Consider the following 16,384-nt stretch of genomic DNA (forward strand, 5'->3'; position numbering starts at 1 on the left):
TCTACAGTGACCCTTTTTTTTTTTTTTTTTTACACAATTTGTCATCTGCAACCATTATACCTTAAAGTAGACAAACTGTTTAAGCCAAAATTACAATTTTAAAACTTGTTATTTCTATGTCTGAAATTATTTAATTCTATGTGTGTGTCTATTTACATAATGTTTCACTTACGAATTCCTTTTAATAATCTTCATCACTGTCTATTGAGTTGTCACTATCACTGTCACCGTTACTGTTTCACTGCTTTACCAGCTGTAAAAACAAACATGGCGAGCAGTGGAACAGTTCAAGGTGTTCCTAGCGGTTGTTCTGAATCTTTCAGAGGTGTTAGTGATTCTTTTTTTTTCCTTTGTGTGTGTGTGTGTGTGTGTGTGTGTGTGTGTGTGTGTGTGTGTGTGTGTGTGTGCGCGCGCGCGGGCGACAAGGGAGGGAGAGCGCTAGCATTCGCTCTCGCTCTCTCTCCCCCTTGTCACATGCGCACGTGCGCACGCACACGCACGCACGCACGCACGCACACACACACACACACACACACACACACACACACACACACACACACACACACACAAAGAATTAAATTATTTCAGACATAGAAATAACAAGTTTTCAAATTGTAATTTTGGCTTAAACAATTTGTCTACTTTAAGGTATAAGTGTTGGGTTCAAATTAATGATTGAATATAATAGAGGGAAACATTCCACATGGGAAAAATATATCTAAAAACACAGATGATGTGACTTACCGAACGAAAGTGCTGGCAGGTCGATAGACACACAAACAAACACAAACATACACACGAAATTCAAGCTTTTGCAACAAACTGTTGCCTCATCAGGAAAGAGGGAAGGAGAGGGAAAGACGAAAGGATGTGGGTTTTAAGGGAGAGGGTAAGGAGTCATTCCAATCCCGGGAGTGGAAAGACTTACCTTAGGGGGGAAAAAAGGACAGGTATACACTCGCGCACACACACACATATCCATCCGCACATACACAGACACAAGCAGACATTTGTAAAGGCAAAGAGTTTGGGCAGAGATGTCAGTCGGGTGGAAGTAAAGAGGCAAAGATGTTGTTGAAAGACAGGTGAGGTATGAGCGGCGGCAAATTGAAATTAGCGGAGATTGAGGCCTGGCGGGTAACGAGAAGAGAGGATGTACTGAAGAACAAGTTACCATCTCCGGAGTTCTGACAGGTTGGTGTCAGTGGGAAGTATCCAGATAACCCGGACGGTGTAACACTGTGCCAAGATGTGCTGGCCGTGCACCAAGGCATGTTTAGCCACAGGGTGATCCTCATTACCAACAAACACTGTCTGCCTGTGTCCATTCATGCGAATGGACAGTTTGTTGCTGGTCATTCCCACATAGAAAGCTTCGCAGTGTAGGCAGGTCAGTTGGTAAATCACGTGGGTGCTTTCACACGTGGCTCTGCCTTTGATCGTGTACACCTTCCAGGTTACAGGACTGGAGTAGGTGGTGGTGGGAGGGTGCATGGGACAGGTGCATGTAATGGGTTGAAGGTGTTGATCTACGTAGGCAGTCTCCCATCCTTCATCAAAGACACCAACAACTTTCTCGAACGCCTGGAATCCTTACCCAATCTGTTACCCCCGGAAACCATCCTTGTAATCATTGATGCCACTTCCTTATACACAAATATTCTGCACGTCCAGGGCCTCGCTGCGATGGAGCACTTCCTTTCACGCCGATCACCTGCCACCCTACCAAAAACCTCTTTCCTCATTACCTCATCACCTGATCCACAACTTCTTCACTTTCGAAGGCCAGACATACGAACAATTAAAGGGAACAGCCATGGGCACCAGGATAGCCCCCTCGTACGCCAACCTATTCATGGGTCGCTTAGAGGAAGCCTTCTTGGTTACCCAGGCCTGCCAACCCAAAGTTTGGTACAGATTTATTGATGACATCTTAATGATCTGGACTCACAGTGAAGAAGAACTCCAGAGTTTCCTCTCCAACCTAAACTCCTTTGGTTCCATCAGATTCACCTGGTCCTACTCAAAATCCCAAGCCACTTTCCTTGACGTTGACCTCCACCTGTCCAATGGCCAGCTTCACACGTCCGTCCACATCAAACCCACCAACAAGCAACAGTACCTCCATTATGACAGCTGCCACCCATTCCACATCAAACGGTCCCTTCCCTACAGCCTAGGTCTTCGTGACAAACGAATCTGCTCCAGTCCGGAATCCCTGAACCATTACACCAACAACCTGAAAACAGCTTTCGCATCCCGCAACTACCCTCCCGACCTGGTACAGAAGCAAATAACCAGAGCCACTTCCTCATCACCTCAAACCCAGAACCTCCCACAGAAGAACCCCAAAAGTGCCCCACTTGTGACAGGATACTTTCCGGGACTGGATCAGACTCTGAATGTGGCTCTCCAGTGGGGATACGACTTCCTCAAATCCTGCCCTGAAATGAGATCCATCCTTCATGAAATCCTCCCCACTCCACCAAGAGTGTCTTTCCGCCATCCACCTAACCTGCGTAACCTCTTAGTTCATCCCTATGCAATCCCCAAACCACCTTCCCTACCCTCTGGCTCCTACCATTGTAACCGCCCCCGATGTAAAACTTGTCCCATGCACCCTCCCACCACCACCTACTCCAGTCCTGTAACCCGGAAGGTGTACACGATCAAAGGCAGAGCCACGTGTGAAAGCACCCACATGATTTACCAACTGACCTGCCTACACTGTGAAGCTTTCTATGTGGGAATGACCAGCAACAAACTGTCCATTTGCATGAATGGACACAGGCAGACAGTGTTTGTTGGTAATGAGGATCACCTTGTGGCTAAACATGCCTTGGTGCACGGCCAGCACATCTTGGCACAGTGTTAAACCGTCCGGGTTATCTGGATACTTCCCACTAACACCAACCTGTCAGAACTCCGGAGATGGGAACTTGCCCTTCAGTACATCCTCTCTTCTTGTTATCCGCCAGGCCTCAATCTCCGCTAATTTCAATTTGCCGCCGCTCATACCTCACCTGTCTTTCAACAACATCTTTGCCTCTTTACTTCCGCCTGACTGACATCTCTGCCCAAACTCTTTGCCTTTACAAATGTCTGCTTGTGTCTGTGTATGTGCGGATGGATATGTGTGTGTGTGCGAGTGTATACCTGTCCTTTTTTCCCCCTAAGGTAAGTCTTTCCGCTCCCAGGATTGGAATGACTCCTTACCCTCTCCCTTAAAACCCACATCCTTTCGTCTTTCCCTCTCCTTCCCTCTTTCCTGATGAGGCAACAGTTTGTTGCGAAAGCTTGAATTTCGTGTGTATGTTTGTGTTTGTTTGTGTGTCTATCGACCTGCCAGCACTTTCGTTCGGTAAGTCACATCATCTGTGTTTTTAGATATATTAAGGTATAAGTGGTTGCAGATGACAAACTGTGCAAAAAAAATGGTCACTGTAGAAACACAACACATCAGAAAAACCACACCATGTGGTAAAAAGGTATGAATTCATAATTTATGTGTTTTTTCAATATCTGTAATTATGATTTAAAAACTAATAGCTACATGTATAGAAACAGCAAAGAACACTCTTTATCTTTAACAGATGGAAAATAAAAGCCCACTGAAGATGCTGCAACTGCAGTGAAACGTGTTTGGGTTAGAAAACAAAAAATGTGTTTTGCTAAAGGCAGACCCTATCCAAAAACATACATATTTATCAGTATTGATGGAGAATTTAACTTTTTCTTACTTCTTACACATATACCTACAGTACTTTGAGCCTTGTTTTCCCCTAAAAGAAATAAGGGCAAAATTGAACATAAGCAAAGATAAGTGATCAATCAAAGCATTTTGTGCAAGGAAGAGAGAGCTTTATATAATTCAGAGAACAAACAATAGCCAAAATTTGAAATTTCATTACCACCACTATTGTGAAATCCTCCACACAGTCATTAAAAAAATGAAACTCACATACTACACTAAAAGGACAACACACACTAAGAATAAAGCAAAAGCTAATTTGGAACATTAGTAAACAATAAACAAATAAAACTAATCATCAGTTTCATTTGAAGTTGAGCCCCCCTGGAAAACAGTTCTGGCAGCGATGGTGAGAGTTCTCAAATCACTGGCCACCAAATCAATTCAGAGGTGGAACACCATGCAAGTATTATAGAGATGTGTTTGGAACTCAATGGGAATCCCTGGAGGAAAGATGATGTTTTTTTGAGGAATGTTATTGGGACAATATCCATATATAACTGGCATTTGAAACAAGTAATAAACAGCTAAATACACATGAAGAACTCAAACAAAGGAAAATTGAGTCCTTGTCTTCACCCACTTATGACCTTCCCATCTACCCCTCCAGCACTATACAGCCTTCTATTCCACCAATGTACCTTCAGTCACTTTCCTTTCCTTTACTTAATTTCACTCCTTTTCCGAAATAGTTATGCTCACTTCCCCACACATTTACCCTTTTATAATTTTTGTTGATCATAAAAATCAGTTTCAACTGAACTATGATATGATGAAATGAAAAATTCTGACATGGGCTACAACTGGGCAGTGAAATGAATCCACTGGTGATAAGTGAATATCTATGCCAGGGCAGGACTTGAACCCAGTTTAGTGTATTCATGTCTTGGTTTCCCTCTATGATTTTTACTCTCTGAGCTTCCCTCCAATACTAAACTGATGATCCCTTGATGCCTCAGAATGTGTCCTACCAACGGATCCTTTCTTCTAGTCAAGTTGTGCCACAAATTCCTCTTCTCCTAATTCTATTCACTACCTCCTCATTAGTTACATGATCTACCCATCTAATCTTCAGCATTCTTTTGTAGCACAACATTTTGAAAGCTTCTATTCTCTTCTTGTGTAAACTATTTATTGTAAATGTTCACTTCCATACATGGCTATAATCCATACAAATACTTTCAGAAAAGACTTCCTGACACTTAAATCTTTAGTCGATGTTAACTGATTTCTCTTCTTCAGAAACGTTTTCCTTGCCATTGCCAGTCTACATTTTATATCCTCTATACTTAAACTATCATCACTTATTTTGCTCCCCAAATAGCAAAACTCCTTTACTACTTTAAGTGTCTCATTTCCTAATCGAATTCCCTCAGCATCACCCGACTTAATTTGACTACATTCCATTATCCTCGTTTTGCTTTTGTTGATGTTCATCTTATATCCTCCTTTCAAGACACTGTCCATTCCGTTCAGCTGCTCTTCCTTTGCTGTCTCTGACAGAATTACAATGTCATTGGCGAACCTCAAAGTTCTTATTTCTTCTCCATGGATTTTAATACCTACTCAGAACTTTTCTTTTGTTTCCTTCACTGCTTGCTCAATATACAGATTGAATAACATCAGAGAGAGGCTACAACCCTGTCTCACTCCCTTCCCAACCACTGCTTCCCTATCATGCCCCTCGACTCTTATAACTGCCATCTGGTTTCTGTACAAATTGTAAATAGCCTTTCGCTCCCTGTAGTTGACCCCTGCCACCTTCAGAATTTGAAAGAGAATATTTCAGTCAACATTGTCAAAAGCTTTCACCAAGTCTACAAATGCTAGAAACGTAGGGTTGCCTTTCCTTAACCTATCTTCTAAGATAAGTCGGAGGGTCAGTATGGCCCTCATGTGTTCCAACATTTCTACGGAATCCAAACAGATCTTCCCCAAGGTGTGTTTCTACCAGTTTTTCCATTCATCTGTAAAGAATTGATGTTAGTATTTTTCCGCTATGAACATTCTATTCACAGAAAATCCATATGTAATTTCTTCAGCAACAGGTTAAGGTGCATGCCATAAGTTGGCTCTTGATGGTACTGTAATTGTTGTGAATGTCAAAACTATAACTTCACACAAGTTCAGACTTGGTAGAACATGTTGTATCCAGAAAATGACAATATATTGAATTTTTCATTTAATGAGTACCTCTCATTCATAAATTTGCCGGGGCAGTTGTGCCCCCAGAAGAGTTTCAGCTTGTTCAAGTTTTACATCACATTTGTTTTCAATTTTATAACAATTTTAAAAATAAAAACGAGGATGTACAAAGTTTTGTATTTAAATGATACAACTGGAAAAAATTTAAAAAAAATGATCAAATGCAAATAGTTGTTCAGTTACAAATTAACAAGCAAAACACACAGGACTTAATAGTTCAACATTAATAAAAATGTATTAGTTTTTATGTCACAATTTAATGAAATTATCTTGGTGATGTTCATTGGCTTGCTGTTCCAATAAAGTCACTTAAAATATAGAACTTAATTATTGCAAATGTCGAATAATGATTATTATTACTTGGAACTACCAGATGGCAACGTTACAGGATCTCAATGCTAGCCTATTTCTGTATTCAGGACTTGATTCCACTCCAGTTTTTGCTTCCCACTCCCCCCCCCCCCCCCCCCCACTTCTCTCGACAACTAAATTGACTATTTGTTGATGCCTCAGGATGTGTCCTATCAACCGATCTCTTCTTTTAGTCGATTTGTGCCATAAATTCATTTTTCCACCGATTTGGTTCTGTACCTTCTCATTACTTACTAAAGCTAACCAGGTACCCTTTAGCATGCTTCTGTAGCACCTCATTTCAAAAGCTTATATTCTCTTCTCGTGTGAACCGCTTATTGTCCACGATTCACATGGACAATGTACACTCCAGTCAAAATACCTTCAGAAAAGATTTTCCAATGTTTATATTCATATTAGATCTTAACAAATTCTCCTTTTTCAGAAACAATTTTTGCACTTCAGCCAATCTGTATTTAATATCAGCCAATCTGCATTTAATATCCTCAATAGCCTGGCCATTGTCAGTTATCTTGCTGCCTAAATAGCTAAAGTCATTTACTACTTTTAGTGTCTTATTTCCTAATCTAAATCCTTTAATACTGCCTGGGTAATTCAACTACATACCATTTCCGTCATTTTAATTTTGTTGACATTCATATTGGAACCTTTTTTCAAGACACTAATTCCATTCAACTGCTCTGCCATGTCTTTTGCGGTCAGTGACAGAATTACAATGTAATCTGCAAACCTCAAATTTATTTCTTTTCCATAAACTTCAATTTCCTCTCCAAATTTCTCCTCAATTTCCTTTACCATTCACTCAATGTACAAATTGAATAATATTGGGGTTAGGCTACAACCCTGTCTCACTCCTTTCTCAACGAACATCTCCCTTAAATGTCCATTAACTCTTACAGCCAGAAAGTTTCAAAACAGTGCACACCCAACAGCAGAGTTAAAGATTAATTCTGAAAAGTTCACGCAGCTTGTCTCTGTCAGCAAGGCAGAGTCTCTCACAGGGCAGTATTACATGTGCTTACCCTGCGTGACAGTGGACCCATCTTATCTGGAACACCGAGCAGCATCGAGGACGACGGAGGTGGCGGCGGGGGTGGTGCCTCCTCCTCGTCGGGAGGTACCGGGGACTGTTCGATGCTGGACCTAATCATGTCCAGCAGCACCTCACGGCTTTCCAGGAACGTCTGTACCCCTGTCTGCCTACAAAGTGCTCCCAAAACTTCACCTGTAAAGTGTGCAGCAAGACAGTGCTTTATATTATCATCATTTGACCTTCTTCAAGCAACATTAAACAAATGCATTTCAAACATTCCAAAGACCATGAACAATTATATAAGAGGCGATCAATAAGTAATGCAACACTTTATTTTCTCTGTCAATTTCAGTTGAAAAAAATGTGGAATTTGTTGTGGTACATTGTCAAATATCCCCACTTTAGCCCCTACAGTTTCATGAAGTTCCAATATGTGGCAGTGCTATACGTAGCCTTCAAAATGGTGTCTGTAACAGAGGTGCATTCCAAGCAGAGAGCTCTCATCGAGTTCCTTTTGGCAGAAAGCCAGAGGATCACAGATGTTCATAGGCAGTTGCAGAATGTCTATGGACACCTGGCAGTGAACGAAAGCATGGTGAGTTATTGGGCAAAAAGTGCCACACCGTCACTACAAGATAACAAAAACCTTTTCAATATCTCGCATGCTGACCAGTTGCACAGAGCAGTGATTCCTGCAATGCTGGATCGTGTGGATTCTCTCATTCGAGGCGATCGATATATCACCATCAAACACCTCACTGCACAACTTGAAGTTGTGTTGTGTTGCGTTGTGTTGATAGCACTGACACACTTTTCCGCCAGTTGGTAAATTCAAAGGTGTGTGGCTGCGGGGTTCATTGCTGCCTAACAGCAGACCATAAAGAGCAATGGAGGACTACCTGTGTGGAATTGCTTGCATGTTATGAGGCTGCTTGTGACAACTTTTTGTTAAACACTGCCAGGCAATGAAGCCGGAAACAAAACAGTAATCCACAGAGTGGCACCACACCACCTCTAATTTGAAGAAAAAGTTCAGAGCTGCACCATCAGCTGGTAAAATCGTGGCAATCGTCTTCTGGGACTATGAAGGGCTTATTCTATTTGATGTCCTCCCTCATGGTGCAACAATCAACTCTGAGGTGTATTGTGCTACCCACAGGAAACTGAAGAAGACTTCATTAGGTTTGTTGCCACAAAAATGCAAATAAACTACTTCTTCTCCATGAGAATGCAAGGCCTCACGGAAGTCTGCATACCTGAGAGAAAATGCAAAACTTCACTGGACTGTTCTTTCTCATCCACCCTACAGCTCGAAACTGGCACTTTTCAACTTCCATCTCTTTGGTCCAATGTAGGGTGCACGCCACAGGAAGCAGTAAACGGACAATAGGGAGGTTATTGATGCAACAAGATGTTGCCTCCAGCATCGACCAGTAGAATAGTACTGTACGAGCGTACAGGCCTAGCCAGTAAAGTGGCACACAGCTGTTGCATTGAATGGAGATTATGTTGAAAAATAGGGTTTTATAGCCAAATGACTGGACAACAGTGTGGTGTATTATCCTGAATAAAACTAACCTGTTTTCAGAAAAAAAAGTTTTGCATTACTTATTGAATGCGCCTCGTATGCTATGTTGTACACAGTCACATCTGCAAGTCTCAATGTGTTCTACAAACTATATTCTGACCATCTGCTATTAATCTGTGCCACCACCATCAAAGACTGTGTATTTTATGCTATTCTCTATTTCTTTCTTCCTCTCCTTCTCCCTCCCCCCATGAACCATGGACCTTGCCGTTGGTGGGGAGGCTTGCGTGCCTCATCGATACAGATAGCCATACTGTAGCTGCAACCACAACGGAGGGGTATCTGTTGAGAGACCAGACAAACGTGTGGTTCCTGAAGAGGGGCAGCAGCCTTTTCAGTAGTTGCAAGGGCAACAGTCAGGATGATTGACTGATCTGGCCTTGTAACAATAACCAAAACGGCCTTGCTGTGCTGGTACTGCGAACGGCTGAAAGCAAGGGGAAACTACGGCCGTAATTTTTCCCGAGGGCATGCAGCTTTACTGTATGATTAAATGATGATGGCGTCCTCTTGGGTAAAATGTTCCGGAGGTAAAATAGTCCCCCATTCGGATCTCCGGGCGGGGACTACTCAAGAGGATGTCGTTATGAGGAGAAAGAAAACTGGCGTTCTACGGATCGGAGCATGGAATGTCAGATCACTTAATCGAGCAGGTAGGTTAGAAAATTTAAAAAGGGAAATGGATAGGTTAAAGTTATATATAGCGGGAATTAGTGAAGTTCGCTGGCAGGAGGAACAAGACTTTTGGTCAGGTGAATACAGGGTTATAAATATAAAATCAAATAGGGGTAATGCAGGAGTAGGTTTAATAATGAATAAAAAAATAGGAGTGCGGGTAAGCTACTACAAACAGCATAGTGAACGCATTATTGTGGCCAAGATAGATACGAAGCGCACACCTACTACAGTAGTACAAGTTTATATGCCAATTAGCTCTGCTGATGATGAAGAAATTGAAGAAATGTATGATGAAATAAAAGAAATTATTCAGATAGTGAAGGGTGATGAAAATTTAATAGTCATGGGTGACTGGAATTCGGTAGTAGGAAAAGGGAGAGAAGGAAACTTAGTAGGTGAATATGGATTGGGGCTAAGAAATGAAAGAGGAAGCCCCTGGTAGAATTCTGCACAGAGCACAACTTAATCATAGCTAACACTTTGTTTAAGAATCATGAAAGAAGGTTGTATACATGGAAGAACCCTGGAGATACTAAAAGGTATCAGATAGATTATATAATGGTATGACAGAGATTTAGGAACCAGGTTTTAAATTGTAAGATATTTCCAGGGGCAGATGTGGACTCTGACCACAATCTATTGGTTATGAACTGTAGATTAAAACTGAAGAAACTGCAAAAAGGTGGGAACTTAAGGAGATGGGACCTGGATAAACTGAAAGAACCAGAGGTTGTACAGAGTTTCATGGAGAGCATAAGGGAACAATTGACAGGAATGGGGGAAAGAAATACAGTAGAAGAAGAATGGGTAGCTTTGAGGGATGAAGTAGTGAAGGCAGCAGAGGATCAAGTAGGTAAAAAGACGAGGGCTAGTAGAAATCCTTGGGTAACAGAAGAAATATTGAATTTAATTGATGAAAGGAGAAAATATAAAAATGCAGTAAATGAAGCAGGCAAAAAGGAAAACAAACGTCTCAAAAATTAGATCGGCAGGAAGTGCAAAATGGCTAAGCAGGGATGGCTAGAGGACAAATGTAAGGATGTAGAGGCTTATCTCACTAGGGGTAAGATAGATACCGCATACAGGAAAATTAAAGAGACCATTGGAGATAAGAGAACCACTTGTATGAACATCAAGAGCTCAGATGGAAATCCAGTTCTAAGCAAAGAAGGGAAAGTAGAAAGGTGGAAGGAGTATATAGAGGGTCTATACAAGGGCGATGTACTTGAGGACAATATTATGGAAATGGAAGAGGATGTAGATGTAGATGAAATGGGAGATACGATACTGTGTGAAGAGTTTGACAGAGCACTGAAAGACATGAGTCAAAACAAGGCCCCCGGAGTAGACAACATTCCACTGGAACTACTGACGGCCTTGGGAGAGCCAGTCCTGACAAAACTCTAGCATCTGGTGAGCAAGATGTATGAAACAGGCGAAATACCCTCAGACTTCAAGAAGAATATAATAATTCCAATCCCAAAGAAAGCAGGTGTTGACAGATGTGAAAATTACCGAACAATCAGTTTAATAAGCCACAGTTGCAAAATACTAACATGAATTCTTTACAGACGAATGGAAAAACTAGTAGAAGCCAACCTCGGGGAAGATCAGTTTGGATTCCATAGAAATACTGGAACACGTGAGGCAATACTGACCTTATGACTTATCTTAGAAGAAAGATTAAGGAAAGGCAAACCTACGTTTCTAGCATTTGTAGACTTAGAGAAAGCTTTTGACAATGTTAACTGGAATACTCTCTTTCAAATTCTAAAGGTGGCAGGGGTAAAATACAGGGAGCGGAAGGCTATTTACAATTTGTACAGAAACCAGATGGCAGTTATATGAGTCGAGGGACATGAAAGGGAAGCAGTTGTTGGGCAGGGAGTAAGACAGGGTTGCAGCCTCTCCCCAATGTTATTCAATCTATATATTGAGCAAGCAGTAAAGGAAACAAAAGAAAAATTTGGAATAGGTATTAAAATCCATGGAGAAGAAATAAAAACTTTGAGGTTCGCCGATGACATTGTAATTCTGTCAGAGACAGCAAAGGACTTGGAAGAGCAGTTGAATGGAATGGATAGCGTCTTGAAAGGAGGATATAAGATGAACATCAACAAAAGCAAAACGAGGATAATGGAATGCAGTCGAATTAAGTCGAGTGATGCTGAGGGAATTCGATTAGGAAATGAGACACTTAAAGTAGTAAAGGAGTTTTGCTATTAGGGGAGCAAAATAACTGATGATGGTTGAAGTAGAGAGGATATAAAATGTAGACTGGCAATGGCAAGGAAAGCGTTTCTGGGGAAGAGAAATTTGTTAACATCGAGTATAGATTTAAGTGTCAGGAAGTCATTTCTGAGAGTATTTTTATGGAGTGTAGCCATGTATGGAAGTGAAACGTGTACGATAAATAATTCGGACAAGAAGAGAATAGAAGCTTTCGAAATGTGGTGCTACAGAAGGATGCTGAAGATTAGATGGGTAGATCACATAACTAATGAGGAGGTATTGAATAGAATTGGGGAGAAGAGGAGTTTGTGGCACAACTTGACTAGAGGAAGGGGTCGGTTGGTAGGACATGTTCTGAGGCATCAAGGGATCACCAAATTATTACTGGAGGGCAGCGTGGAGCATAAAAATCGTAAAGGGAGACCAAGAGATGAATACACTAAGCAGATTCAGAAGGATGTAGGTTGCAGTAGGTACTGGGAGATGAAGAAGCTGGCACAGGATAGAGTAGCATGGAGAGCTGCATCAAACCAGTCTCAGGACTGAAGACCACAACAACAACTCTCCTTCTCACACATTCTCTCTAACTTCACCCTCCCACTTCTCTGGCATCACCTCCAACATTAAGTGTACCTTAAGAAATAAGTAATAAAATGATATTCTCTACTTTAAGCAGGCATCACCGCCAACATTAAGTGTACCTTAAGAAATTAGTAATAAAATTATATTCTCTTACTTTAAGTTAATATATGAGTGGGTGTCACAAAAAATGCGATTATTTTTTAAAAGCTATGTATTTTCAAATTGTTTACAAAATAACTTTATCACCTTCAAAATACTCTCCACTACAACTAATACAGTACTTCCACTGTTTGAAACATTTTTTGAAGTCATCTTTAGAAATGACTGACAGCTCCTCTCTCATTTTTTTTCTCGACTTCCTCAATGTTGTCAAATCAGTGCCATTTTGTGCCCATTGTCATGTATGGAAATAAGAAAAAGTCACACAGAGTGAGATCAGGTGAGTAAGGTGTGTGGGGCAGTGGAACCATGCCATATTTAGCCAAAAACTGTCTAACAGAGATGGCTGTCAGGTGCAGAGTAACAAACTTGGCAGCAATCCTTTTTATTGCCAAATCTTCTGTTAAAATTTCCTGACCCGAACTCCAAGATAATCAGCTAATCTCTGACAGTTGATCAAATGACTGTTGACAGTCTGTGAGCACAAGCTCTAGAATTTTTTAAAATATTTTCATCGATTCGGGCAGCCGACGGACATCCAGAACGAGGTTCACCATCAATTGTCATGTCGCCATTTTTAAATCGAGCAAATCACTCGTGCACTCTATTTTTCCCCATAGCATCATCTTGGTGAGGTTTTTCAATATTAAAACAGTTTCGGAGGCATTTTTACTGAGTAGAGAACTACATTTCACAGCTGCACATTGTTCACTTCAACTTGCCATCATAAGAAATGAAACAAGAACAAAGCAGCGCTAGCAAAAACAGTCACTGTAGATGAACATCACAAGCCAGGTTAACTACACAGGCAGCACTGTATTGGCAATGAGTTGTGCTATGCATGCCTAGCACCAGAAATGCGTACTACAAAGGTTTGCCCACGGTAATCTTATTCCGTTTTTTGCGTATCCGTCTGTCAGGCTGCACAACTCTTATCCCTACCACTTTCTTTATCTTCTCTCGCTCTCCCCATACTCTTCCATTTCTCTTTCCCATTTCTCCTCTTCCCCACTCCTGATCCAACCCCTCCCTATTCCCACTGCCTTTCCTAGCCTCCCCTTTCCTCTCCCTCTTCCCACACTTCTCTTCCTCCGTCCCCCCTTCCCCCCTCCTGCAATTCACTTACTGCACTTCCCCTTACCTCTCTTTTCCACTTCCCTTAACTCCTTCTCCCCATTCTCTTCAACACTCCACTTTCTTCATTCATCTCATTGCTATGTTTTCATTGCACTCTCTCCCCTACTCTCCTACTCCCCTTTCTCTCCATCCCCTACTGTCTTCCATCAATCATCTGTCATTCCCTCTCCAGTATCCATCTTTGACACCCTTTCTCCCCCCCCCCCCCCCCCCGCTCTCTCTCTCTCTCTCTCTCTCTCTCTCTCTCTCTCTCTCACACACACACACACACACACACACACACACACACACACACACACACACACACACACACACACGTACATGTACACACACAACACTCTTCCTCTCATTTTTCTAAATGCCACACACACTCATAAATCATTAGTGAACCCCAAGGAGAGTTTAATACCAATGGTAAACAAACAAACAAATGGAGAAAACAGAACTGGGCTGAGAATTTCACATCTTGTCAACAGAGATCCCTGCAAAGAGAGTACTAGCTCAGTTGCAGTGGGATGGGATAAGTAAATGGATTCTGGCATTGTGGCAGCAAACAGTGAAAAGGCAGACTTTACAGAGACTGCATGCTCGCTGCACTGCAGAACTCTCTTATTTGATTTACAACAAATTAGGCAATTGGACCTCTACCATAAATACTTTGTTAATGCACTTACCTTGGCATTGTTTCTGGTCATTGTTTTCTACAAATACAGCCAGTGGCACAGTGGAATAAAATGGAAACTTCATTTCAATCCAACCTATCTACTATGAGGGGAGGAGGTGGGGGGCATGGGGGGTGTGCCTTTGAGCTACCTTTATTATACTTTGTCAAAAACTGTCATGGAGAGAATGTGGCTGTGTGAAACTACAGGTTAAAAAAGTAAAAAACCACAGCCAGCCACTATTCATAAAACTATTTATTACAAGCAAACAGTGGCGTTCCTGGTTTTGAATTGGCAGGTTCATCCTCACATGGTTGTTTGTATTTATGATTTCACTTACTCATGTTGGCACACACTAAATTAAATAAATGTGAACAGTCATCTAAAGATGAACCTTTTGGTTTGAAACCAGTAAAACACCATTTGCTATTACGCTGTCCTCCCTGAAGAAGGAATGTGTTTCAATCATTAGGAGTGCTGTGTTCTATTTCAGGTGTTTCTACGCATATATGGGTGTGTGTGTGTGTGTGTGTGTGTGTTTTAAACAATGTCATTTAATGCCATCTTATTTTCAACAGTTCCTTTCATGACCATGGTCTTGTTATTTGGAGTAACAGTCTATTCTAATGTACTCTTCACTCTGTAGGTTTAGTTCCTCTTCCACTATTTTCTTCAGCACGTGAAGTTTTTCTGTGATCACTGCATGATGCAATGCCACTGAATGGAGTAGCTCTATATACTGAGGTAGGTATTTTCTCTCAGAAGAATGTCTGATTATGGAAAGAGTTCATCAGGGCTGCATACTCTCCCCATTACTTTTCAAACATTTATTCTGAAAAGATTTTCAAAGAGCTCCTGATATAAAATATAAGAGTGTAGTGCTTAATGAAGCTGTCATCTGCACCATCAGATATGCTGATCAATGTCTTATTTGCAACCCTAGAGTGGAAAATATGCAAGACCTACTAAATACTGATACTGTAGAGAGCAATACCATGGGATTACTTTTAAATGTCAAGAAGACATATCGGGTCACTCTTGCACTCAGTAATGATAAGATCATACGGGTTCCATTGCATAAGTATTTGAGGTGTCAAATCAATGACAACAGGGATTTTGCTCAAGAAATTCACTGCAGAACTAAAGAGGCCAGAAGTTCTTTCAACAAAATGAAGAAAGTTCTGGCTAACAATGGCATCAGTATTACACTCCACACTTAGTCACTTTGATGCTGTGTATTCATTATCCCACTCTGTGCATTTGAGTCTTGGACACTTACCACACTATTGGATAAGAAATTGGAAGTATCTGAAATGTAGATGTATCAAAGGACATTAAGGATACCTTGCACGTATAAAGTCATAAATGTGGCAGTTCTTTGAGCATGAACAAAGATTTAGAAATTTTCAGCACCATCCAGAGAAGAAAACTAGACTACTTGGGTCATATAATGATATAATGAGCAATAAAAAATGCCACTTGTTGCAACCACATTGCTGGGGGAGGAGGGAGGGGGGGCGGGGCTGGTGTGCAACACCTTTAAGCACAGTGTTCAGTGGTATGAGGTTTATGCGTATACTAGCAGGTTGTAGTGTTAGTGATTCATTTGCTATGATCATAGGAGATAAGATGGCACACAAGAAGCCTGTCTGTGCACCCTGTGTTTTGACTCTGCGGGCAATAATAATGAAGGAGTTGCCAAGTTTTTGTTCCCACAGATCCGGTCGTTTGTGCAGCACAGTACCGTGAAGGTGATGATGCACTACTCCAAGACAGTGGAAGAAAATTAACAACATAACCTTGACAACATTGTGGGCCTTTTAAGGTAACACGTACCAGCTTAGCAAAATGAACAGACTGATACCATCTTTGTTTCGTATTATTTGATATAGTATCAGAACTATAATCTGTGATATGTTTTTATGGATGAATCACTTGATACATCTGGATCATCGCTGTTACAACATTATATTTCATTCAAGACT

The 16,384-nt window shown here is 41.2% G+C and overlaps 1 protein-coding gene across 1 annotated transcript in view; it reads right to left on the minus strand.

Annotated features, from left to right (window-relative positions):
• Positions 1-16,384, minus strand: part of LOC126425012 (uncharacterized) — a 146,292-nt gene that overhangs the window by 79,952 nt on the left and 49,956 nt on the right. Inside the window, exon 3 of the mRNA XM_050087918.1 lies at positions 7,351-7,553. Coding sequence (XP_049943875.1) covers positions 7,351-7,553 — 203 coding nt within the window. The remainder of the gene's footprint in view (positions 1-7,350; positions 7,554-16,384) is intronic.

This window comes from Schistocerca serialis, chromosome 10 (assembly GCF_023864345.2).
Source record: "Schistocerca serialis cubense isolate TAMUIC-IGC-003099 chromosome 10, iqSchSeri2.2, whole genome shotgun sequence".
In the NCBI taxonomy this organism is placed as follows: Eukaryota; Metazoa; Arthropoda; class Insecta; order Orthoptera; family Acrididae; genus Schistocerca; species Schistocerca serialis.